The following is a 27648-nucleotide window of genomic DNA, read 5'->3' as shown; positions in this document are numbered from 1 at the left end:
TTACAACTTTATTGACAACTGAATACAGAGGAATGACAGACACACTTCTGCACCTACATAGCAGCTTTATGCTGTGCTAAGCTAACCAGTTGCTGGCTGTAGTTTTATGTTTACTGTACAATCATCTTTTCTACCTCTTGGCCAGAAAGCAAATAAAGCATCATTCCCAAAATGTCGACTTTGAACTCTCTACTTTGATCGATGCAGAGCATTTGTTTTTAATTTAAACTTTATTTTTAATATGACTCAACTTTCCAAGGTATGAAAAACTTTGTGGAGAAAAGTGACACGAACAACCACAGCTCCATCTCTTCAGCTTCTCTGTCTAGGAAACATCCTGCGATCAACAGGTAACATTCAGTCTGGCCGTAGAGCTTTTCACATCACCGGCTGTAAATGAAGTACTGTGCCGTGGACGTTACATCAGACCCCACTGTGATGCATCCTCATCAGTCTCTCAGAGGCCTTTGACGCACTTGATCCCTCCTTACTTCTGTCCAGTTTATCTCAGATTCTGCTGTTGGCTGATGGTTTCATAGCAGAACTCAGAAGTAACTCGTGTTAAAATCCAGGTTCTCAGTCTCCCACATTTAGATTTTAATTTTACTGTATTTATACTGCAGTGTTCACACAGTCAGCTTTGCGTCTTTTATGGTGGACGGGTTGATAATTAAAAGCTTTTTGGTGAATTCATGTGTTCGGTGGATGCTTTGAGCGACAGAGACACTGTTGGCAAAACTGGCTGTGGTTCACACCATCCCAATGACCTGCAGAAACTGAAGGGACAGTGGCGGCACAGAGGCAATCAAATGTGAGTACTAAAGACACAAGTTCGTGTTTTTTTTCTTGTTTTTTGGCGACAGATTCAGTGAACATTAAGAACTAGGCCGGCTCAGGTGGATGATTATCAACTCTGCAATGGTCGCAGGAGTCTTTATCCTCTTATCCTCTCATCAGGATCCATGTATGACCTGCATCTGCAGAATATTCAGCCTAATGCTCTCTAGTTTAACTTTGCTTTTACATACAATCTGTTATTACTTTCCTCTGGCTGGTCATCATGACCATTTGTATTGAACTTTGAAACCATCCATATATCATTTTCTTTTAGATGTATGTTAAATTTAAAGAATGTTGTGTTGCATTTCCTCAATCAAAGGTACTATATGAATAGTATATTATTATAATTTATGGCTCTGCGCTGCAAGAATATGTCGTAGTTAGATGATAAAAGCAAGTGAGGTGGAGGATGGGAATGAGGCTAGCTCAGCACAGAAACATGATGATTGTGCTTTACTACAATTCACTTAAGTGACCATATGTTTACCCTGTGGCAGTGGGAGAATGAGTAAGGATAACTTATAATAATAATGATAATAATAATAATAATAATAATAATAATAAACTTTTCAGAACAAGGTTACAATGTGCATCACAAGACAAAAAGCAATAAAACAACAAGGTAAAAGAAATAACTCAAAATAGAAAAGTGAAAGAATCACAGAGTCAACACAAAAGCTTCATTCGATAAAGGAAGGAAAGCTCATACAGTAAAATGAGAAAGGAGTCACTTAAAAGCACATTTATATAAGTGGAGTTTTTATTCTTGAGAGAGGAAACTTTTTTTCATGCCCTATTTTTCACGGTGAGGTCTCAAGGAGGCTTGACAGAAAAAGCAGGATGTGTTTATGTTTGTTGATATTTGTGTATTAATATTTCAACACTTATGAGATGTTCACTCAAAGCCTCAGTGACATCATGGCACTGTGAATCTCTCGCTGATATTCTAGGGAACAAGCAGACATGGGAAGCCACTGTGAATGGGTAAAACATGCACATCATGGAGTTTCATTAATCAGACGATAACCCAACTTAAATCTTGAAATAAGTCTGTTCTTTCCCTTTTAATTGTGTCAGACTTGAACCTGAAAAGCCCGTGTTGTTCCCAGCGGGTCTCGTGCCAGATTTCATTCTCTGCCAGCTGTATTGTCCCGGCTGAACGCTGCCTGACAGACCGTACTGAGGTAACAAAAGCACCTTAAAGTCGTACGTTGCTCTCCTCTGGCCATAGGCTTCTGGCTTGTTGCAAGGTAAGAAACCGCCTCCGCAGTGTGTTGTGATTGGCCACAAGTGCAGCCAGTCATTCTGAACATCCAATGCAATCATTGCGTCACTATGCGCTGCCTTTGGGGTTCAAAGAGCACAGGTCAATGCTTGTCTCACCTGTTGCATGGACACCTCAGGATTTGTGTCAAGTTAACTGAGTCACTTTGCGGTTCGCCTTGGGTGTTTATTCAGCCTTGCAGGTGATTTCTTTCTGCTTCTTCAGAGACATAAAGTGAGCATCATCAGGCACTGAAATGTCATCTGCAGTAAGACAAGCAGGTATCATTTCCTCATTACCCCAAACTCACAGGAGTCATGGATGTTGTCAGTTCCTGTCAAATGCTGTTGTTAATTTATATCAACATTAAATATCTGTCAGATCCTTTTGTTTGAGCCGTTGTGTTTTGTGTCCAGTCTCAGAGCTCTGTGTTCCTGTCCCATGGGGAGAGATCAGAGGTAAAGTCTGGGGTCCTGATCATGGTCGTCCTGTGCTGTGCCTGCACGGCTGGGCTGACAACTGTGGCACATTCAACACCCTCATCCCCCTTCTACCCAAAGGTGAGCCATGACGGACCAGAGGAGAGTAATCAAACTTCTATTAAACAAAATTGGGAAATGCTTCTTATTATGGATCCATAATTTCCATTTCCTAATAACTTTCCAGGACATTTCCTGCAAAGAGCTAGATATGTAATTTGGTAGTTATGAAATGTAGGCAATGTTTGCTTTAATATACTTCCAATTGATGAATTTGATTAAAAAGAAAAATGGATGAAGAAAAGCATGCTTCAGCAATTGATCAATTAATCTTCCGTAATTTTTTTCAATGAAAAATGTGAAACATTTGCTCACACATGTCCTACACTGGGTTGTATATCATTGTAAATTTAACATCTTTGGGTTTTATCCTGCTGATCTGACCAAACAAGTTTTTTAAAGACATCACCTAAGGCGCTGAAACTGTGAATTTTCACTTTTTTCTATTTATAGACCAAACAATCGAGTCATCATAGAAATAAACAACAAATTTAGCGATTAAGCAATAATGAGAATAATTGTCAGTTACAGCCCTAATTCATTTTAAAATTTCCTTCTACCCAAAGGTAAACCATGACAGAACAGAGGAGGGTAATCAAACTTTTATTAAACAAAATTTTTGTGTTTGGGATTGACTGTCCCATGTGACTCATCTGATTTTATGAGTTATACTGTGTCCAAACAGGTATTTGGCATGTAGCGTGTCTACACTGGAAAAGTGACAAAATAAAAGCAGAGTGTGCTGCTGATGCAGACTTATCTCCCACAATGCAATGCACAAAGGAAAAAGATGAGCTACTCACTTCTGGGAAATAAACAAATAAATTGTGGTTTGGTGGCCAAATAGTTTCAAAACCATCTCGGAAAAAAATGAATAGTGACTCTTAGAAAAAAAACTGAAACTTTCCAAACAGCACATGTTTTGTATGATTTCCTGGTTGTATAAAATAGTATGCAGATGTTTTTGTGTACTACTTGCTAAAACAGTGTAGTGTGTCAATAAGTATGTAACTGTGCAGAATCAGAAGTGTGGAGCTGGGATGACATTTGTTGAGACATTGCAGTCTGAGCCAAAGTGGAGGACCGACCGACATTATCATCCCACTAGCAATGATAAATAACGACAGTACATAAGACACAAGACTGAAGCCTGTTGGGGTTACCGTCTCTCCAGGTTGTATCTGAGCTCTCTGTGGTGTGTTTCAATGCATCTCTCTTTCTGTCCTTCCCCTCAGACTGCAGATATGTGGCGGTGGACCTGGCAGGCCACGGTCTGTCATCACACCGTCCTCCTGGGGTTTTCTACTCGTTTTCTGCGTATGTGGCAGATGTACGCAGAGTCGTTGATGGTGTGTGAGCGCAAGACACTGCAGGACATTTTTAGCCGTTAGTTTCACTCACATGTCGCTGCAGCGATAGTTTGAATCTCTTCAGGACTCTGGTGCATCTTTGTGGCAGTTAAATCAGCGCCGTTACAAAGCACAGCAGTAGCAGTAACTAGATTTAATTGGATGTGGTCTTTGTCTTGTGAAATAACTCCCACAGGGCTGCGGTGGACTAACTTCTCCGTCATAGGTCATAGTATGGGTGAGTCACACGCTCTGCAGTCTAAGCAAAATATAAATAAAACACCACCTGTACTGACACTGCATTGCACTCTTTTCACATCTGCTACCATTAAAACCTTGTTAAGGAACCTGAACAAGGCCAGCTGATTAAATGGGATTTAATTTGTGTGTAGAGTGATCTGTCAAACGCTGCTGGAACAATCAGTGATTGAACATATTAGTCGACAGAAAATAAATCACCAACTGTTTTGATAATTGATTAATCATTTAAGTCATTTGCAGTATAGAGCAAGATTGGGAAACATTGTCTGGTTCCAGCTTCTGAAATGTTCAGATTTGCTGCTGTTTTGTTTTTCATTGCAAAAATCAGGAATCTTTGGGTTTTGGACTGATGGTTGAATTAGAAGACAATTATCTTGGACATTTATTACCTTTTTCATTTTGCACTTTATGGACTAAAAGACTAATTGATTAATCCAAAAACTCAATCATTAAGATATTTGATCGATGATGAAGATAATTGTTAGTTGCAGCTTTACGATCAAAGTCGTTGAGCATGATTGTTGTTTTTCCCTCTCTTACAGGTGGTAATGTTGCTGCAATGGTAACTAAGAGCCATCAAATGCAACTTAATCACTGTTTTCACACAATATACAAAGAATATTTTTGCTGTATTTTCTTGCATGGTGTCATTGTGTAAGGTCCGTATTGTGTTTTCTACAGTTCAGTGCTCTGTATCCAGAGATGGTGGATGCTCTCGTGCTGCTGGACGCTTACGGATTCTTACCTACAGACCCGGTACTTTACCTGTTTTCATTATCACTGCAGTGATATGAGGAGCCTTTAAAGGAAAGATGTGGTCTAGTAGGAATAATAGTGATAAAATGGATGTCTAAATTGTTGCTGTATTATTCCATGGTTCCTCAGTTATTTTCATGTTCTACTTGTGTCAGTAGTTTTTGTCTTTATCACTTCAGCTTTTCTGTCTCTTTTCCTGCAGAAAGAAGTATCCAAAGTGATGAGGCAGGGGATGGATGAGATGATCCAGTTTGAAAAAAAGTCAGAAGAAAAGAAAAGAGTTTACACTTATGAGAAGGCAGTTGAGAGGTATTATATTATTTCATTTCATTTGTCGGTCATTTTAAAAGGACTAGTCGACTTCTAGTGGCTTTGTCTGTGTGCTCAGCTGTTGGCCAAGATATTTCATATCTTTCAGGCTGTTGACTGCGAACCCGACTCTGTCTAAACAGTCTGTGTGCATCCTGTTAGAGCGAGGTCTAGTTCAAGTCGAAGGAGGTACGTCTTTATCTTCCTCTTCTCCTCTCAGTGAGGAATAATCTCACTTTGCTTCCTCTCATCTGCTGGCAGCTGAATGTGTTTCTCTTCTGCAGGATTTGTGTTCTCCAGAGACCTGAGACTTAATTTTGTAAGTCCCTTTTAACCTCCCAAGCCCTCCACCACATCCCTATATTCTCCAAAAGACATTAAGCATTCATCTTGTGTGTGTTTGGCTTTATGATTTCAGAAAAACATAGTGCGGATCACTTTGGAGCAAAGTCTGGAGATGCAGCTGAGGATTCAAGCGTCTGTCCTAGTTATTCTGTAAAAAATTTGGCTTCTATACTGAAATTGATATTTGCATTGTGATATTATGAATTATCACAATAATTTAATGTGCCTTTATAAAATCATCATTGTTTTCCTAAAATTTTTCAAAATCTGTGTTTCTCTAGAGCAGAAAAAGGCTTTGAGGCAAAAATTTCAGAATCAAACCATCAGAAACTTTTCTCCACACTTCTACAGGGCTACCGTGACAGAAATGTGAGTTTGAAAGTTTAAGGGGGAAAAAAAATCTGAGTAGATGCTGCAAAAAGTTTATTATGATCATTTAACCATGGTAGAGCACCAGGATGGTGAATACAGACAGAAATCCCCCATGTGAAGTGAAGTCACCAAACTACATTGAGCCTCACTACTGAGGCTTAAAAACAAAAAAGTACAGTATATACAGAATGAATGTAGAACCAGAAATGAATCAGCAGAGTAATGAAGTCAAAACATAAATTAAATGTTTTGCTAATTGACCTTTTTTTTCCAAAGTTTGATTAATTGTTTATGGAAAAAAACCCCATTAAATCTCTCTCTCTCCCTCAGCACACGGTGGTGACATTACCAGGCGATCATCACGTCCATCTAAATGATCCTGAAGTCGTCGCTCCACTTGTTTCTGACTTCCTGCACGTCAAAGTGTTGTCGCAGCAACCGCTAGCATAGTGGACGGACACACAAGTGACAAACAGTACACGCAGCCATACACACACACACACACACACACTCACACACACACACACATACACACACACACTCTGACACATTTTTATTGTGAAATTTCACACTCAAAGTCTCGGTACACTCTTCTCATCTTGACTCAGAGAACACATTACCATAATATTGTGCCATTTCTTTCCCCTCCAGATACGTTACTGTTTGAACACCATTGTAAAGTTCCTGCAGTGACTTGGAATAATTATGTGTTAATGTGTAAACCTCCACTGAACACATTATTACTGAAGCTGCTCATTTACATTTAGACCCGTGACTAGACATTTACAGTCTTTACTCGAACAGACAGAAAGTACAAAAGTACAGGTGTTTTTGTTGTATTGTTTGTGTTTGTCATCATTTCACAAAGATTGTTGTATACATTTAAGATAATGTCAGAATCAGAAAAAATTATTAACTGTCTCCATCTTGATAAAGGTTGGTGGACCGTGAAAGCAGCAGCAGTAGCAATGGGAACAAGCACTTTATAATAATAATCATAATCATCAATGTTAATCTGTCCGAGGCAGCAAACCAAAATCAACAAATTATAAAATCTATAAAAAATATATTGAATCACATAGTGTAATAAAATGAATAAAACCAATACAAGTCATACAAGATAACAAAAATAAAGACTTTATTCTGCCATTCCTGACAAAGTCTGATACAATGTTGTATTTTATAAACTATAAACCAAATCAAACATCAGCCAAAGATCTGATGAGAATCAGAACTAGCTTTCAGGATAAGCCAATTATAAAAGCCCTAAACTGAATGAAGTCCTGCCAGTTCATAGAATATGTGAGTTCTTTATGTAACTTATACAACCAGGACGTCACATGTCATCATTTCAGTTTGGAGCGATATCACAGCTCTTTATTTGAAGCTGATCTGTTTAACGCGGCTGCTTGTCACAAATCCGCTGCCTGTGCAGAATGAGCTAAAAATGTCAGTCATTAAAAAAGATGACAACTTCTCATTATGTAGGCCATCAGCTCTGTATTCAGCTTTTGTCTTGGAAACAGCAAGACAAAAAAAAAAAGAAAAAAAGAAGAGAAAACTCATGGGAGTGACTCCATAAAACACCGCAGCTGCTGTCAGACAGAGCAGATAAGAGAGGAGTCACTCGCACAGAAATGCCCCCCCCCACCGCCCCCCCCCACATTCATACACACTACACACACACACATACACACATACACCCCACCCCCACCACCTCCTCTCTCGCAATGTCACATAAACGGTGTGATGGCCTCTGTGTTAAATGGAGTGGAACTGATTTTACGCAGCGGGCAGCAAGGCGGCGAGCATCCAGAGACATCTGAAGCCACCCCCCCCACCCCCACCCCACCCCTCCCCACCTCCCTCCAGCCCACTACCCCAACAGTCACCCCCCACCCCCCCTAAAAAAAATGATTATAGTTATATAAGTTTTCCCTCCCACTCCCTCCATCCTCTCAGCCATCAGCAGGGGTGTTGTCATGGCAACCCCCACCCCTCCTTTGAACGTCAGAGAGCCAGGAGCTGGAGGATGAAGCCGCATGCAGCTTCTGTCTCTTGTGCCTCCCAGAGAGCACCTGTGATTTTTGCCGTCTCACATGCAACAGTGGGAGCTGCAGCACTGGAAATAATCTAATGATTGTTTTGACTCGCAGCTGCCGCACATCACATACCATCAGACACACAGAGACCAACTGACTCAGCAGCGTCTGCAGGTAAGCACCATGCCTTTATTTACTACCGTGCACTATTTTTAGAACGCAACACCTGTGTGTGTGTGTGTGTGTGTGTGTGTGTGTGTGTGTGTGTGTGTGTGTGTGTGTGTGTGTGTGTGTGTTTGCAAGTTAAAAATCGTGAATCTCAGCCTGATAGAAGTGTTGATAGGCATTGTGTACTGTGTAACGTATTCATTCGTGTGCTTCATCCGACATTTGGGATTACAAAGAGGGAGCGGGAAGGCTTTCTAAGGAATGACTGCAAATAATGGGACACTGAGATGCTGCAGTTTGTCATGCATGATATCTTACCCAGCAGAGAGGGAGTGCTTGCAGGGATGACTTTTAAAGTACAACTCTGTTCATCCACCCTTCTCCAAAATCTCTCCCCTCGCCTCCTTTTCCTTCCTTTTCTCCATCACGTCCTTCCTCCCTATCCCCTCACCCATCCATTTTTTCTGTCCTTTCCTCCTCCACCCTTCCCATCGCTTCGCTCTGACAGCAGTTATGTCGTGGCTGTTCTTGGACTGGTTCGTCCCACTCTACCTGCTGGTGTCGGTTTTGGTGCTGGCAGGCTTCGGAGCGTGCCTGTACTTCCTAGAGCCCGGGCTGCAGGATGCCCACAAGTGGAGCAACAAAACAGTCCGGCATCACCCGCTGGTGGCCAGTGTGAACTGCAGAGATGACGATAGCAATGCCCTGATATGATCAAGAGGGCGAGGCGGCAGGCCATCTGGACAGGGGTGCTGCCAGGACACCGGAGGGATGGGAGCCAACACCTTAAAGATGGAGAAAGAAAAAGAAAGAGACAAAAGATGGAGGAAAGATTATCTGATAATAATGCAAGTCCTGTCCTATCATTCCAACTTTTCTCTGATCTCTGTAGATTTTTGCTGTAGACATCAGGGAAAACTGAAGCAGTGGGAGATTTAAAGAATTTTTAAAATGTATCCAAATGCACAAGGAGGAGAAGACTTACATGCAGAAAGAGATTGTGAGGTGATTGGAGGACATGCTGCCCTTTAGAAACGTGTTTGAAACCCAATGTAAATTTCATGCCATCTTATACTTGTGCCAACTTTTACATACGTTTTGTAATTTGACAATCACTTTACATATATCATGGAGTTTACTTATATTGTGCATTTGATTAGTGAAGTGAATGACAATAAGTGCAATGAATTTGTTGCCACTGAGGAGGGTTTTTAATCCTCTCTGTGGCGATGTCGGCATGGCAGCTGCTGAGAAGCATGTAGATTGTTAGTGCCACTGTGCCAAAATGGTGTAGTTGTGACTTTATTAAAATAATGTGTACTGAATAAATGCGACTGATTTATTCAAGGTGCCAAGATTATCCTAGATGGACCAAGATTACAGAAAACTAGTATTTGGTAATGCTATAAGTGTATTTTTTTTTGTTTTCATTGTTTTTACTTGACAGCATGGTGAGGAAACTGTGGGTGTGTAACAACCCTTTTTTGATGATCATATGCTTCCTTTGTTCATACAAAAATAAAACAGTTTAATCTTCAGTCCTTTGGGTTTACTCTGTATGTGATCACAAAGATAATAATACCGGAGTAAAGTAATATTTAAGATTTGTGGAGTATATCTGCACCATTGCTCAAAAGTGCATTTACTCAAGTGGCTTTTGTCATGGTACTTCTGTTTTATGCAGCTATGTTCCAGAGGGAAATATTGTACTTTTTACTTCACTGCATCTATCTGACAGCTAGAGTTTTCAAATGACAATTTTATATTAAAAAACACATGATAAGCTTATAAATGCGAGACAAAACATGACCAAAAAAAAAAGGGGTGTCTGATGTGATGGTAGCCTATTGTTACATTTCAGATGTCAAAGAAACTTTATTCCATCCATCCATTTTCTTTCGCTTATCCAAGGTCAGGTCGGATAGGCGAACTTCTCAGATAATCTAATTTAAATAACTGTTTCACAAAAAGCAGAGAGTGAAAATAAATGGGACAAAATGAGCAGAGCTTTGATTTTTTTTTTTTTTTGTATTTAAGGTAAATGTCATTTAAAATAACATATCAGTTCCAGGGCTCCAGTACTTTTCCTTTTGATACTTTTGATACTTGGACTTTTACATGTAAAGGGGTATTTCTACATTGTTACATTGTTAGGCCATAGTAAACAATCTGAATACTTTTCCCACCTCTGATCTGCACTGTAACCAGACAGAACACATTCAGACTTCACAGACAGTGTCTGATGAACCGAACAAAATGAGGGACCAGAGTGGGAGTGAAACAGTGAAGCCTCAGTGTCGAGGAATGGAGAGAATGGCACTTCTGTGCCCACTACTTCCTACTTCTCTGTTCCTCGTCTCGCCCTCTTTGACTTATTCACTCACTCAGAGTGTCAACAACGGGGACAGAGAGGCAAGCAGCAGGTTCGTGTCTTTTTCCTCATTTGTAACCTTTGAAAACTTGTATTTTTTCTTTGTAGATGTTTGTTATTCAGTGGAAATTTATGGTGGCACTGCTTACCAGTCCTGCTGTCTCAGATTGCAGTGTTTGCTGTACTATCACTGTGTTCTTTACATGATTATTTTCATTTTATGCTACTTTATACTTCAACTCCGCTACATTTTACACAGCTATAGTTTCTGCAGATTAACATCTAACATAAAAAACATGTTGAAATTTTAACAAACAATGCACTTTTACAAATGTAATTACCCAACAAAGTAGTTACAGCTGAAACTGTAAAATGCTAATTACTCATTAATCCATGTTAACAATGTGATAATCATAGTTTAATTTTCACAGAGGCATTTCCTCTGCATAATGAGAATTTTTTCCTTTAATACTTGAAGCATATTTTATAACACTATCAAGGAGATTTTGAATGCTAAAAGATCTGAATGTTTCATCCACTGCTGTCTGACTTTGACTCTTACATTCGGTATTTCTCTTAGAACCTGATTTTCCTTTATTTTCCCCTAGCATCAGTTTAATTGGTCTTTGTTTCCATCTCCTCCTTCACAACTTTACACAAGAGAATGAGCATTTATGACCGTCTGGCTCCTTTGATGTCTCAAGTATCTGCATCCTCCAGACAAGCAAGGGAACATCCATCAGTCTGTTTGTCACCTCCTCTCTCGCTCTCTTCTCCTGTGATCAAAAAGAAAGTAATTCAAATCCCATCATTCGATGAGAAAGGGCTCATCTACGAAAAACACGACATAGAACAGACAATCACTGACAGGTAAACTGAGTTGTAGCTCATATTCTAAGTCAGTTTTATGTGTTATGCAATATTGTAAATATTATATTGGGTTCATTTTGCAGTTTAACAATTTTTCTTCCGTCTTTTGGCTCCAGATCTTTTGTTCCAATTTGTTCCACCAAGACATCCAGTCAGTCCTCTTGGAGTAAATTATGTCAGCATTCGCAGAGAATCCATGGGGAAAGAGCGTCAACCCTCCCAAGAACCAAACCCAAAACATACAGCTCTCCAGCTCTCTCCGCAAAGCCCAGCATCTCCATTTTTCCTGCTCCAAAGCCAAATTCTTCTCCCACTGCCTCAACTCTGAGGCCAAAGCCAAGTGATTCTCTTCATCTCCCTGCCTCACAGTTGAGTGATCTTCCTCCATTACTGCACCAGCCTCAGCCTCAGCCTCAGCCTAGTGTATCCCCAACTCTGACTGTCCCAACACCCAGACTGAGTCCATCCCCAACGTTGCTGTGCCAAGGGATGAGTTTGGAAGGCCAGAGAGGCAAGCAGCCTTCTCCTGTAGCTAAAGAAAGACGTGCTCGATCTATAACCATCTCAAATACGAAAGTGGAGCGTAAACAGAGTTTCTCAAACGAGGCAAAGCATGACCTTCTTGACCAAGAAACTTTACTGAACTTTACTCATCCACATTTGAGAAGATCTTGTGCCGTGACGGGCGGAGAGTCTCTACATCAGACTCACTCTGAGTCCCAGATACACGCAGCCACGTCTCAGAATTCCTGCTTATTGCAAGGCAAAGTTGGTTCAAGTAAAAAAGAAAGTAGTTCAAAAGATAAACCAAAGCCTCCACCGAGGAATTTAGACTTTTCTGCAATCAACAAACCAAAATCAAACATCAAACAGCAACAGGAATTTTTGCCAAGTTCAGCAACAAGTACAGAAATATTTCTCTCAGACTCTGAGGGGATTCAGTCGGCTAATGTTGTTCCCAGAGAATCTCAGTCAGTGCTTGATGGACTGAATGCTCAGAGGAAATGTGCAGACTACCCTCCGAATAGATACTACACTCAAACTGCAAGGTCTGCCCCCAATAATAAATCATATGAACAAATGAGAAGTACAGCTTTACCCACGACTCCTAAAATGTCATTATCCACAGAGCCTCTCCTGAGTCAGTCGACTGTTTCACCCAATATAGAGACAAGGAGAAGACGATTTGATTTGTACAATGAAACGAAAGTGGATACATTTCCACCAGGCTCTAATCTCAGGAGACCCAAGAAAGAAAACAACGCACAGACAGTTACAGGAAACTCTTGGCCTACTCTCTTTCAACAAACTGGAGCATCTCAACACATCAAGTCCCAACAGAAACGCAGGTTCTGGTCAAAGGCCCAGAGTGAAACTGCCCAGATGGATGTACAGAGCACAGTGAGTCACTCTGACTGTTTTACAAAGGATTACAGCTGCCAGTCAAGAGGCATCGACCAGAAAACGGAGGCTTCTCAGCGTGCACACAGATTAAATCGACTTAAAACATGTCTGGTGGTGCCTCAGACGCAAGAGGCCTCCCGACCTTCCTCTGTTGAGTGCACCACACCACAAACAGGAAGCTCTTCAATCGCTGACATCCCATCACAGAAATATCTGTTAGATCACAGGCTATCTCCTGGGCAAAATAAAAACCACAAAGAGGTGACACTCAGTGACACGGGGCCGAATCAAACAGATATTTTTGCACCACCTGACCACCATAGTGTGCCCACAAAGCTACTAGAACATCCCTCAGAGAAATGCGTGGTAAGCTGGCCTCCGTCTGTGGCTGGCTGCCCATTCAACACAAACAGCTGTGGCAGTAGTTCAAAGGGGGTCTTTGACCTGCCATCCCAGCCACAGCACAGACTGTACCAGAGACCAGAAGAGACAACAACATCAACAACAGCTTCTCTTCCACCAAACCAAGTGGATTACTCTTCAGCGAAAAGAGCATTTATCATGGAGGAACCAGAGGACCCCTATTACGTCACCATGTATTACCCAGGCTCAGTGTATGTGGGTGAGTACAGAGATATCCAAACCACTTGGAAGACTTTAACGCAACAAAGTCAACACATTTATCTGAGCATACATGACAGGGACTCTTTCATCTCTTGTTGTTTAATCTGTTTAGAGTAGGAGTTAAATAATTTTCTATCGAAGGGGGTGGGAATTATGATGAGGGGGTGGTCAAAGAGGATAGCAGAGGGAATTAAGACACCGCTGCTTATCAGCAGAGTAACAGACGTGCTGAAGGGAGACGTGACAGCGTTGGTTAGCAGACTCTATCAAAGTGACTAGCACAAGAGGACAAGCCAAAACAACTTGCCATAGAAACAAGCAAACGCAGCGAAAACATGCCGAGAGGAAAGCTAAAGAAGAGTGAGAGGAGAGCAGCTCAGACATAGTGTGAGTATTGTGACACAGTTCCTATAACGCTTTGAAGAATATATCTACCTTACAATATCACAGCAACACTCGCACATACTGTGTAATTGTTCTTTTTTAAAGTTGGAGTTAATCCTGTTATAATACCACAGGACAGATATTTAAAAAACACCACTGAGTATAAATGAGGTGTCTACATTTCCCTAATGAGAATCACAGATGTAATATGAGGTCCTGTAGGATATCTCTAACTACTAGCACTTACTATGCACTTTTATGCTATGCACTTTCACTTCTTAATTTGATTTCTTTGAATAGATGTAATATTTACTACTTACATCAACGGTCTCCGACTGCCCTGGAGCCTTGATGTTGTCCCTCACCTGTAAGTGATTTTGGATAAAAGCATCTGCCAAAATAGAAAATGTAAATGTAAATCATAATGCAGCGGTGGTGATCTTTTTAAGTGAAGCAATATCTACAAGTGATCCTTTTGCCACAGGTTGTGCACTAGTAATGTGTGGTCCAACTAAAAAGTTGACTGTCAGATGGTTTTGTTTGAATGGAGCCGCTTGACATTTTTTTTCTTGTGCTTTCAACTGTGTCAGAGTTTTTGTCAGGGGATGAGGTTTGTTCACTTGTCAGGATCTGCCAATCCTGTATGTAAGCTTAGTGGCTGTTCACAATATAAAAGAGAAGATTGGGGGGAAAAAAAGTCAGAAAATAGCACAAATATGACATATATTTTTCCATCATCATCTTGCAACCCCTCAGGTTTATCCTGTAGGTGGGTCCTAGTTGGGAACCGTTGTTGTGGTGATTTTATACTATAGTACATTTCACCACAGTCAAATGTATTTTAGAGCATTTACTGAAGCACTGTTCTTAGCTACAATTCTAAATTGCTTTTACTTTACTTGAGTATTTTCATTTTATGCTACTTGATGCTTTACAATTTCATTTCCAATACATTTCAGAGGGAAATACTATACTTTTTACTCCATTACATTTATTTATCTGACTGCTGTAGTTAGTAATTACTTTTCAGATTTTACATTTAAAAAAAAACATAGAATAAGCTTATAAAATGCCTTACATTTCCTATATTATACCAGTGGTGGCAAACATTTTTGATGATTTGTTCACATTTCCCCTTGACTCTAAATTCCTTTAAATGCTTTCATTTCAGTTACTTTACTCAGTTACTTGAGGCTCAAAAAGTAAAACTCTCAAATATTTCACAAATAAAGGCAACAATTTGAGAAAAGTCCAAAAGAAGGATAGAGATCTTTCTAGCAGAACTTCTTCTCTACCCCATAAATAATCTCAAGACCCCTCAGAGGGCTTTCCCAACCCCATAGATAAGGAGGTAAGCCACTGAATGAAACTACCTAATAATGTGCAAAGTGACTAAAACTAGCTCCACCTCGACCAGCTACAACAGCAAAATGCTGTTTAAGCAATGGTACATTAATGACCTTATGATAAAATGAAACGTAAAATAAGCTTTCATGAAGGAGTCTATTTAGCTGATAATACTTCTGACTTTTGCTGAAGTAGGATTTTCAATGACTTTTACTTGCAGTGGAGGACTTTAACAGTGTTGTATTAGTACTTTTTCTTGAGGAAAAAAAACTTCTTCTATGACTACACTTATAAGCGAAGCAGGATTGAAATTATTATTATTTTAAGCTTCTACTTCAGTAAAGGATCTGAATAGGCCTGCTTATTCCACACTGCTTCAGGGAAAGATCTCAGTACAACTTCTGACCATATCAGAGAACTTTGAATAGTGAACAATGGATCCAGATCAAACTGGAGTTGTTTTACCTAATTATAATACAATCCAAAGCATTCACTATAAATAGTCTGTATCACTCACTGTACCAAAAAAATGTCCCTTTGAGGTAATGTTGCACTGCGCGTGCGCGCTGCATCTCCCCACTCCCTCTCCTCTTGTCGCCATGGTAACGGAGAAGGGGGGGGGTAACGGCCGGAGGGGAGGACAGAGGAGAGGTACCCAGACTCATCACATGACCGCTCCTTGTTATCTCTGTGGTGGATACATATCGTTTGTTGCTGGACCGGGAGCGACATTAGATCAGTCAGTGATCAAGGAGCCCGTCCTCTCCTCGAGCAGATTGACGGTCGGTTGAACGGGACTCGGTAAGTGAGACACTAGTCTGCGCCGCCGAGCCGAGCCCACCGTAGCTAGCAGCTAACACGGAGCTGCCGCTAGCTGCTGTTATCCAGCATGGCTGGAGAGAGACAATGGGGTCGACAGGCAGTGATGGAGCCAACCTCTTGTTTTGTAATAAAAGAGACAAAAGCTGCGTTTGACTCGTATAAGCATCTTTTATCAGGGAAACAGGTCGCAGCCTTCATGTCACCAGAGCATCAGCAGCTACTGCATATTCCAGCCTTCAAGTGTGATTTGTCTGCAGTATGTAGCTCCAAATTAATGCTGAAATAATTCTGCAAATCTGTTGATCTGTGAATGTAGCTACTGTACGTGTGAGGCAGGGTTAGAAACTTTTGAATAAGGGAGGCCTAACTGGTGTACAGATTTAAAGGAGGGGTGCATTTGTAAAAATTAGTATAAATGTGTCAAGTAGGGCTGCAACTAATTGTTATTGTCATTATCTATTAATATGCAGATTATTTACCCAATCAATTAATAATTTGGTCTATAACATAGCAAATGTTGGAGATTGTCCATCATAACATCCTGGAGCACATGGGGATTCTTTAAATGTTTGTCCAACTAACAGTCCAATGTTAGACATTTCTGTTTGATAAATGATTAATCAATTATCAAAGTAGCTGCTGATTAACTGTCTTTCAGTCGAATAATTGTCTAACCGTTGCAGCTCTAGTGTTAAGACTCCAAACTGAATGAGACACAAAGCAGCTAACTTGTTTTACACTAAGTTGTCCTTTTGTGGTCATTTTGTGTATCTTTGTGGTTGTTTTGTGGTAGTGCCACTGCTGGCCACCCTTTCTGACCCAGCCCCCCCGCTCCTGAGGCAGAGAGGGGAGCAGAGCTGCATGACCACTGAGTGTTGTGAATCAAAGTGACAGCCACTGCCTCAGTGACCTGTATGATCTGTATCTACGACGGTGGCTGCGCTGACTTAAAGCATGGCAGCAGGCTGCTCCATGTGTACGCCCTGGAGGGCTTAGGTTTACGACATCTTGGCTCAGCCTCCTGTCTGTTGCCATCTGCCTGTACTGTTTGCTTCACTTGAAGGGCTCACCTGTAGTGGAGTCAGAGGTCACGCAAATAGTGTTGGATTTTTTTGCTCAAGTTTTTTCAAAATGATGAACTGATTATCAGAATAGTTGCTGATGAATTTTCTGTTGATTGATTAATCAATTAATCAACTAATTGTTGCAGCTCTAGTGCTTACAGCGTTAAAAAGTTACATTTAGGGAAGACCCAAACCGACCCGTGCTGACTCTTAAACTCTGCCGATACTGAGTACCATTAGAAGCAGATATTTTACAGTAACATTGATGAAGAAACTGTCTTTAATGTAGGTCTATAGCTCTAGATCTAGACAAAGATCTGGCCAATACCAGATTAGATTAATACGGTCAGTATCTACACCAGTCTACTCTCCAGTTATATTTATAGAATTCAACAGCAACATCTGTGTTTAGAAACAACCGGGGCATGTGAGGAAATATATATTTTAGTCATTTAGGTGAACCAGCCTATTGCAACAACCCAATTCCTCAATGTAGAAAAAGGAATGGGAGAAGAAACCGCAGCTGCTCTACTGGCCTACTTCTTCCTCATGTAGCAATGTTTTCTGTTGAAATTGTCTTATTACCCTCCTCGCTGTCTCATTTGTAGACATGTCAGACGTAGTTCCTCCAGAAGTGAGACCCAAACCAGTTGTCCCTGCCAAGCCCCCAAATGTAGGGGCTCCTTCCCCCTCCAGCCCCTTTCCACCCCAGGGGCCAGGCGGTGGAGCAGGCAGCGGTGGCGTCTCCGCCCCTCCTCCGAGTGCCATTCCAGTCCCAATCGGGAGTCACGGCCCGGGCTTCGCTGCCAATCACGGTATTGGTCATGGTGTGGGCCACGGTGCGGGCCATGGTGGGGGCCATGCTACAGCACACAGCGGAGGTCATGGTCATGGCGGCTCCCACAGCTCCAGCGGAGGATCCACTCTGCTGGGGTACATTGGTATTGACACCATCATTGAGCAGATGAGGAAGAAAACCATGAAGACTGGCTTTGATTTCAATATCATGGTAGTCGGTAAGTCACAGCAGGATTTGCCTGTGGATTTTCTTCTTGGTGAAAAGAAATTATTTTTTTCCTGCACAGCTGGACACTTCTCATTTTCTCTCACAATTGCTTCCCCTCCTTCTCCCCGCAGGTAACAGCGGTTTGGGAAAGTCGACTCTTGTGAACACCTTATTCAAGTCCCAAGTGAGCAGGAGGAGCGCAGGATGGGCCCGCGATGAGAAGATCCCCAAAACTGTGGAGATCAAAGCAGTGTCTCATGGTGAGTAGAGAGAGAGAGAGAGAGAGAGAGAGAGAGAGAGAGAGAGAGAGATCCTGTTCTTTCTTTAGGGTCAGATATTTATAGTAGCATTTAATTTGACAGAGAAAATTGACGATCTTTGACCATGTTCTCAGTCCTACATAGCCTACTTACAGTACATCAGTGCACCCTGGTAGCTGCCAAGAAACCTTGCCATTTATTTTCAGCTGAGTTACAAATGCACATTGCCAGCTTCTGCATCTCCTGTAGGGACTTTGTATGACATGCACATCATTCGTTTACTGTGATTGTCTACTTTGCCCTGTCTGTTTTCAAAATATCCAAAAAATATAATAAATGTATAAAGCAGAAATTTTGTGGGCAGATCACTTTTTTTTGGTGTTGATCTGGGTCTTCTTTTTTTTTTTTACACAATTGTCGGATGCAGTGTAAATGTGCCAGTGTAAGTTGAAGCGTTCTGTGTTTGCAGGCAAAGTTCACTGTGTCCATGGTACAAAACAGAGTTTGCTAAAAGACAATCAGTCAGGACAGGCGACCAAATAAAAAAAAAGGGAAATGCAGGGAGGCAAATGGTTAAAAAAAAGTAAGTGAGAGGTCATGACAAGCTGGCAGGAAAGGGTAACAGGAACACTCTCCCAGTAAGGCAGAACACACAATAGACAATCTGACAGGGAACTGGGGCTAAGGGGCGCATGTATATATATGTTGGGAGCTGATTAGGAGATTGGTAACAGCTGTGCAGGTGGACGTGGCGGTCAGGTGGTGCTGAATGATGGGAGACACTAAAGACTACTGCAAGACAAGGGAAATATGAGGTTCTCAAGTGACAGGAAGAACTAGTAACTGACAGACTGACAACGGGAAAAATGATGCAGAATATTAAAGGATAAGTTCACAGTTTTTCCAGTCTGGCAAATAGTTAGTCTGCCCAGGACTTCACCTACATCCTCGTCATGTTCGCCGTCTCAGCTAATGAGTCAGGAGCTTGCCAGTCTTTTGAGTCAGCCATAGTGACGTCTTCCAGTGGCTAATACTAGCTTAAAGGCTCAGTGCCAGAGGAGTAGTGGAACCAGAAGCATGTTCATCTATTGATTGACAACTGTTAGCTCCCACCCCTGACTTTTGCCATCTCTGATTGGTTAGAAGGCTGAGGCTCGCTCAAAAACTTTAGAAGGGAACATTTCTGTACTGCTGCCATGCTGTTACTAAGACTACATTGAAATCACATTTGGAAATCACTTAATGGCCAGTATGAATAGGAGGAACAATTACAGCAAGCAAAAGGAATATGGGCACCTGACGATTGTTTTAAGACAGAAAAGACAATTGTGAACCTATGCTTTAAGGCCTGGCTGTCACCATAAACTTCATTAGGGAGGCTTCAGGTTTGCCAAGTGTTGTCAAGATTTTTCATTATCAGCTTTTATATAATGCCTCATGTGCCTAAATATAACATGTCAGTGGTCATGTGTTACATTTCTCAGAACAATTAATGAAGCTTTAAGTATATAATGATAAATAATGATTTTCTTGCAGAACCATATTTCTGCATCAGCTGTGGTGTATAGCATTTTGTTGAGTGAAATTATGAATGCTAACGTTCAGTAATAAATAGCTTGACCTTATTTCTACTTCTCCTTCATGACTGAAACTCTGACTACTTCATGACAAATGGTATTTAGTCATCAGTCAGTACAGATTGTTCTTGGACCTACAGATTCTCACTGGATCGCTGACAGCTTTACTCGACGCAAATTAATCTGTGCTGGCAGTAATGTCCTTTACTGTGGGGATTTTCATAATGGAGAGAAGGCATTTTGCTTTCAAACAAGGCTTGTGCAAATTTGTTGATCTCGAGACTACACCGCATGTACTGTATACTGTAGGTGCATCAGAACTGGTTTAACTGCCTGAGCTTATGAAATGGTCTCTTCTGTCTCACGCAATCATCTTGCAGATTTTTTTTTTATCACTTTCTCAGAGTGGAGACTTTAGCTAATCCAGCCAGGCTATGTTTGTCTCTTACATTTCCATTATAAGACGACATCTCAAATGATACACGCAAATTTTACAGTTGGTAAAAAAAAAAAAAGAAACAAAGTCTCTTATCTCCATTCTGCTAAAACCAGAGACATGTTCCACAAATAAATGAGAGACTGGTCTATGGATTTAGGCATTCTTAGTTTGTCTATCTTGCTACGAGTTAGGCGGTTGCATAATGTTGAAGATTACGTAATTTGAAGCCTAAAAACTTTGCTGCCATAAGATGAGACAATGTCAGGAAGAAATGGTGTGTTTCCATGGTAACAACAATGAACCCTGCTGACAAATGACACAAAGAGGTAATCATAGCTCCATTTGTGGTTTGTTGACAACAATGTAGGGTGAGGTATTAGAATTGTTTCATTCATCACTGAGTTTTCCTGAGCTGCGATCAGCTGTGATTTCTGTTTGAAAAGTCCAAATTTAGCCAGATCATAGCAAAGTGTCCCCATTTAAAGCCAGTGTGTATAGTGTTTAAAAATGTCTGACTGTGGTGCCCCACCCCCAGTGTTAGTATCAAATCAGACAGCTATGTGCGGAATTTAAAAAATCAGTTGGTGACTCCTCAGTATGTAGAGCGCAGTGCTATGCTCATCAAGGCATGTGGGACTGATAAACTGACTGAACTGGCATTTACATATGTCCTTGATGGTTTATCGGCACTGGGGAAACAGTGGTGATATGTCAAACCCATGGACTGGGCTCAGTGTTTGGTTGCTACAGTTTACATGATCATGCACACATTGCCTGCGGTCGACAGTGACCTGACATTAATATGCCCTTTCCAGTTAGAGAGAGACACAGCAGAAGTGCTGCATCAAAAAAATCTTGTTCAGATCATTTATATAATATTTGCTGTGTTTCTATCTCAACAGCCGCTTCTCTGAAAATTCCAGACGTAAACATTTGTTTAATATGTTGAATATTCAGATATGCATATCTTTTTTACAGTCATTGAGGAGGGTGGTGTGAAGATGAAGCTGACAGTCGTTGACACTCCAGGCTTTGGAGACCAAATCAATAACGACAACTGGTGAGTTTTCCAACTCCTGGATCATTAAATTCTCGTAAATATCATCATTGCTGCCTTATTTAACCAATAGCTACTTTTCTGTTGTCAACTTACAAAACTGTATTTTTAGTTCAGGAGTGCTGCCGAGCATTTAATTCCCCAAAGCTACAATGAAAATGGTCCTTGTTGAGAAAACTGTTCTTCTACGTATCCTACTCTTTTCTGTCTCGAGTAATCTTTGTTCCCCCAAGCTGACCTCTTCTCTTGTTTCTGAAGCTGGGAACCCATTTCCAAGTACATCAATGAGCAGTATGAGAAGTTCCTAAAGGAAGAGGTCAACATCACCAGAAAGAAGCGCATCCCTGACACCAGGGTGCACTGCTGTCTCTATTTCATCTCCCCAACCGGACACTCGTGAGTTAAATGTTATCAGATGTAGAGATTAGTAAAGTAATCAGTCAGACCATGTGTTTTTAGTAATCTGAAGGCAAGCTTGAAGAGGACAGTATTCATACACTCACCCACAGTGCTAATGTTCATTTATCCAAAAAACATTTCATTTCACTTTAACAAAGCGCTCCATCAATTGTGCTACTTTATATTGTAGACAACACACACCTCTGCCTCCTCTCCGAACACCTCACAATTAGCTCCAGTTGACAACTGTGAAATTGCTCTTAAATGGATAAATGGATACAGTCTTTTGTTACAGCCAGTGTATCCCATTCTTCTTAGCCAGGGTAATTGAGACCGACAGGATGTTTTGTGTGCAGGCAAACAAGAACTGGGACACAAACTTTGTCCAGTTTTAAGCCCACTTTTCAAAAGCATTCACACTGTAGATCTTTTATAATTGCTACAAGACCAGGGAAAGGTAATGAGATGTATTATACATGACAAATAAAATCCCAGTTCCTCCCTCTGCTATTTGTTATCTTGCAAACAAGCTCTCTGGGAGAATCACAGCTCCTAAATCTGCCTACTAACTCATTTCCTTTCTTTGTCTTCTCTGTTTTCTTTCTCTCTCAGACTTCGGCAGCTAGACACCGAGTTCATGAAGCGCTTGAGTCACTCGGTCAACATTATTCCTGTCATTGCCAAAGCAGACACGATGACCATTGAGGAGAGGCAGGAATTCAAACAGCGGGTGAGTTTCACCGAAGAGCCCCAGATCATCCCACTAAAGCTAGATGATAATCAGCTTATTGCAGAGGAATTGGTATCAGATTAAATGTCAGCTGACATTTAAACAAGAAAAGTCAGTTCAGAAACAACAGAAATGTTTGAGGTAATTTAGAAAATGTGTCAGTACATATCTTGGTCTTTGAAGCTGCTCTAATCAATATTTGAATCAATACTTTATACTAACTCTGAATAAAATGACTGCATGTGATGTGAAATGGGTAGCTACAGAGAATTATCACACATCTCTATAGTTCCCCCTCCCCTCTACAGACTGTTTTAGCATCTGTTAACTAATTATTTTGGTTTTACATTCCTTGAGTTTATTGTTTTGGTTCAGTCACATTGCTCTCATCAGTGTTTCCATATCCAGCATGTGTTCACCAACAAAAAGGAACTGGTCAAGACTAAAACAGATACCAAAGGAGAGTGAATGTTGGAGTCACTTAATTGTCAGGTGGCCAGAAACATGGATCCAAATGAATTCTAATGTTGCTCTGTATCTGCTGGGTGTGTAAATAAGCTACAGTTCATCATATGCATTATTAGCGCACAAGGTGGTAATATGTCAGCGTTGTTTACAGCTTGTTTCTTCTGCCCCCAAGTGGCCAAAAAATCAACTCATGCTGGCTTAAAAAACATAATTTAAAGGATCCTTATTAAAAATGTTTGCTTATGTTATGTGTATATGTGATTTAAAGACAGGGCTCAGATAAAGCTGTGTCACATAAAGAGTTTTTTATTTGTCTCCTGGCTTTATGTTGTGCTGTAGGTAAGAAAGGAGCTGGAGATGGGCGGGATTGAGTTTTACCCGCAAAAAGAGTTTGATGAGGACATGGAGGACAAAAGTGACAATGACAAGATCAGAGTAAGTGGTCCCGTTCTTTCTCTCTTACACATTTTACCCTGATGATTTTCCTCCTCCTCAAGAGAATGAGTCTCTGCCACCCCTCCTCTCCACCCACCCTGGCCCACCCTCTCTCTCATCCTCATGCACTGCTTCCTCTGAGCAGAATGTCAGGGCACTGGGGCATGTTGTGTATTTTTTTCATCTCATAAGCCTTGTGTCGCTCTCTTCAGTACACTGAACCGTGTTGAAATGTCTGTCCATAGGAGGCGATGCCCTTTGCTGTGGTGGGCAGTGACAAAGAATATCAAGTGAATGGCAAACGAGTTCTGGGGAGGAAGACAGCATGGGGAATCGTAGAAGGTGGGTGATATGGCCTTTCCTAGAAAGTAACATTTACTCTCTTTGACTCTTTTTCACAGACAAGGTATTGATAGTCTTAGATAAAGGATTTGAAATACAAGATTTTAGCATTTTATTCTCTTCTTTTTGTTGCAGTTGAAAATCCCAACCATTGTGAGTTTGCTCAACTGAGAGATTTCCTGATCAGGTAAAGCAGTGTTTTAAATATCAAAGCAATGCAATAAACTAGAATTTAGGAGCAATTATAAATAATGGGATTTGACATATTGGGAAACTTTTTCTGCGTAATGGTATTGTAATAATTAGGTGAAACATGGGGTGAAAGATAATAGAGCTGTAGCTGATGGTTATTTTTGTCAAATAATCAATTATCTTTTTTATTCTGGGGTAATCATGAATTTTTTTCCAATGCCCAAAGTGACCTTTTTAAAACCAAAATTGCTGCCAGTTAATTTTCTGTCAATCAACCAATTAATTAATCCATTAATTGACTTATTATTTAAACATTTTAATTGTGTGCTGGTAAGAAAGTATTTAAAAATGTTACTCTCTATCCTATTGGTTCATATTACTTCCTGGGTCCAGTTATTCTTTTGCAGTGGGTAGGATTCTAGCACTGCATTAAAGTAAACCAGAAACATAACAAAACTCTAAATACATGACTAGTATCATGTCCCGTCTGTGTTCCTGTATCCCTCTTTCTTAGGTCTCACCTCCAGGATTTGAAGGAGGTCACTCATAACATTCACTATGAAACTTACCGTGCCAAGAGACTGAACGAGAATGGAGGCCTACACCCCATATCCTCCAACGACACCCAAGAAAGCAACCTGTAGTCAGTCAGTCAGTCAGTCAGTCAGGGGAGGAGTTCAGATAAAGTAAGAGTGAAAACAGTGCAATGAAGCTGATAGATGAATCTACAGAATATTATAATCAGTCACCACAGCATCGCTGCATGCTTGGAAAACATTTAAATCTGTAAAAATTGGTGTTTTTTTGTTTTTTTTGTGATTCTAAATTTCACCGATTGTTTAATCCACATTCTTCCCCACATCATCCTGACACATACACATATCAAACCCCTCTAGTCCCATTTCAGAGTAACTCCTTTGAATATTTGGATGAAAGGACAGTCCTACCCAGAGACTTAGTGCCATTATAAAAGTAACATTTTATCTACTGCCAATGCCTTGTCATTTATCATTGTCCGGGTAGTATGAGCTTAGAAAGTGCCATGTTATAATGTGTATAAGAGGATTATTTTAAAGTTTTAGTGTTGTGTAGCAACCAATGTCTGAATTCAGACAAAGGAAATTATTTGCTCTCAATATAAAAATCATAATTCCTTTGTAGTAGTGATGCATGAGCCAGCTCTGTAGTTGACTCTGTACAAATTGCTTTTTTAAAATTCTCTTCAGTAACTGTTCATTTGAAGAAAGACTCCCTGTGGCTTTACTGTCAGGAGGGCTTAACAAACATTACAAATTTGTTTAATCAAAGTTCCCTCGCTCTGTTTGAGTTTGATTTACCATTTTGAAATAGGTAACGTGTGCAGACCTGCATACTAAGATCAGAGACAGCTGCAACATCAGTCACATATGAAATGCAATTCGGTGGGCGACAATGTGTGTGTAATTAAAGAGTCCTCTGGGCGCATGACTGTGCATATCCCAGATTCTGTGATTCTATTAATCACCGTAATAGAGCAAAAAACTAAATGAACAGTTTGCGACAGTACGGCTCAGCATATGTTGTTACACCACAGTGGGTAGAGAGGAAAGGGGAGCTGTCATTTGTGTGCATTTGTGCTGTGCTCACCTGCATTGGCTGACTGTGTTCTTACAGTGACAATGGAGTGCAATTATACAACCAATGAGTGGTTTTATTATTATTAAATATTATGTTTTTTTCTGGAGCCAGATGGACTTGTGACCTATTCTGCCACTTAAATTGACAACATGCACCCAATTTTAATGCAAATCTAAAAGCCTGCAAAGTTTAATTTAAAATGTATTACTTTATAGAAATAATAGATTAACATGGCAAATGTCATGAAAAATCAAATTTAATTTACAAGCTCACTCAACAGAAGTAAGTCATATGGTGTAAATCAGTAAGTGAAAATCACTAGTCTTTGCTCAAGTTTTTTTTTGTTTGTTTTGTTTTTGTTTTTTATTTGGTAGGCTTGGTTGATTTAATGCATTTTCATCCTAATTGTATCCACTCACCATGAGAAGTGTATTTTCTGCCCCCCCCCCCCCCCCCCAAACAAAAAAAATTCCATCCACTGGTGGTAAGTGGTATACCTGTGCAACAAGTCGAATAACAACAAGTCTGAACTGAAAACTAAAAACTGTTTTATATTATTTATAGTTTGATGTCATGTGCCATGCAGAGTATTGGTGAACGTAACAGTGATCTGACCCAGAGATGAGGACAGTATTTTGCTTGTTTTTGTGTTGCTATTTTAAAATTGAATTCCTCTTGTTCACCACTTGGTGGCAGCACTCTGCCATGTAAAAGCAGTAACTCAACAGAACAAGAAATAGGTACTTGGATGTTGGTCCAAGTACCTATTTCTTATTCTTAAAACATATTGACTGGTTCTTGACCACTGTTGAGTTGTTCTGTTGCTTTACTGCTTTACTGCTTTGTGTCCTAAGCTGACACTCCAACTGTCAGTTTTTTCATATCAAATCCAGTCTCATTTCCTGATGAAGTTTACAGAGTTTGGATCCTCCACTGCTGTCAGTGATAACTAATACAGTATATCTCTCCAGATCAGGTTTACAAGAAGCTTCAAGCTTTAACCCCATAGTATGCAGTCAGTGGGTGGGTGTAATTATTTAAAATCAATACATTTATTAAGTTGTAAACATTCCTACTGTTCTACCATGTACTGTCTGCAGTAGAGCACAAAGATGCCAAAACCACAAGTAAATCAATCTTTGAAAAGCTATCAATATTTTTGTTTTAAGTTGAATCATCATTTTATACAAACATACACATTTTTGCGATTTTGATATGAAGTGTGATGTCTGCAACAAATGATAATAGTCATCTGTGATTTTAGTGCAGTCAAAGGTTTTCAAGCAGAAATTTGAAAGTGTTTGTGTGTGCATGCTTGTATCCATATTGCCCATTCGTTTACAGAAGTTCACACATCACTGCAACTTTAAATCAACTTATCAGCTATTTCTGAGTGTGTGATGTGTACATTAAATTGCTATATCATGAAGTAAAACGCTGCTGTCTTAACTCCTGTAACTAAAGTGACGGCCCACTGTCCACCTATCACTCATTCCTTTGAATCAGTATAACTTCACCTTGTAAATCTATTTAATAACCACTTTTCTCAAAGTTGCTGTGACACATTGAGAGATAATTTCTAGTGTTGTATTATTTATACATTAATGTCTTATTATTATTATTGTAATTTATTCTTTATTTAATAAAGCACATTTCCATGTTTTTTGAAATTGCTTTTTTCATGAATGTCTCAATAATCATTTACACAAATATTTATATCATACCCTCAAAATGCTCAAATCAATATTTGTGATATTTTTTCTATCATTATTATTAGTCACAGTTTTGGAACTGCCGCATAGATTTTAAATATTTACATCACTGCAGGTATACCATGAATAATGATGACAAGCAAATTTAAGGGAATTTTTGGGGGAAATCACTCATCACCCATATTGTATGCTAAGCTTGTTACAGTAAAAACACAACCCTTTGCAAACGTTGGAGTTACCAATTGGTGTCAAGGAATATGATTAATTTCCTGTTTGTATGAGT

At 40.2% G+C, this 27648-nt stretch overlaps 2 protein-coding genes and 1 long non-coding RNA gene across 5 annotated transcripts; all 3 read left to right on the top strand.

Annotated features, from left to right (window-relative positions):
* The first annotated feature begins 2360 nt into the window (after positions 1-2360).
* On the top strand, positions 2361-6564 carry LOC111231523 (serine hydrolase-like protein). The gene is made up of 12 exons (XM_022758641.1): positions 2361-2385; positions 2521-2664; positions 3879-3992; positions 4189-4230; positions 4796-4815; positions 4935-5009; positions 5212-5318; positions 5428-5507; positions 5603-5637; positions 5737-5813; positions 5945-6032; positions 6366-6564. Exons 1-12 carry the CDS (start codon positions 2361-2363, stop codon positions 6483-6485), a joined length of 927 nt encoding a protein of 308 aa, XP_022614362.1. The 3' UTR covers positions 6486-6564.
* A 1486-nt stretch (positions 6565-8050) lies between these two features.
* LOC111231544 lies at positions 8051-9783 on the top strand. The gene is made up of 2 exons (XR_002665502.1): positions 8051-8251; positions 8754-9783. It is a non-coding gene; the product is annotated as an uncharacterized LOC111231544 (long non-coding RNA).
* Positions 9784-13282: 3499 nt separating this feature from the next.
* sept3 (septin 3) lies at positions 13283-27306 on the top strand. Of its 3 annotated transcripts, none has more exons than XM_022758622.1 (10): positions 13283-13512; positions 17740-18147; positions 18269-18397; positions 21392-21473; positions 21729-21866; positions 22482-22599; positions 23407-23502; positions 23748-23844; positions 23980-24031; positions 24551-27306. In XM_022758622.1, exons 1-10 carry the CDS (start codon positions 13452-13454, stop codon positions 24678-24680), a joined length of 1311 nt encoding a protein of 436 aa, XP_022614343.1. In that variant the 5' UTR covers positions 13283-13451; the 3' UTR covers positions 24681-27306. The 3 variants fall into 3 exon arrangements, with proteins under 3 accessions (XP_022614343.1, XP_022614344.1, XP_022614345.1); XM_022758623.1 differs by lacking the exon at positions 13283-13512 and adding an exon at positions 13754-13901; XM_022758624.1 differs by lacking the exon at positions 13283-13512 and adding an exon at positions 15855-16046.
* The last annotated feature ends 342 nt before the right edge of the window (positions 27307-27648 follow it).

This window comes from Seriola dumerili, unplaced genomic scaffold (assembly GCF_002260705.1).
Source record: "Seriola dumerili isolate Sdu_G_001 unplaced genomic scaffold, Sdu_1.0 BDQW01000302.1, whole genome shotgun sequence".
Classification (NCBI taxonomy): domain Eukaryota; kingdom Metazoa; phylum Chordata; class Actinopteri; order Carangiformes; family Carangidae; genus Seriola; species Seriola dumerili.
This window is presented reverse-complemented; position numbering and strand designations above follow the sequence as displayed.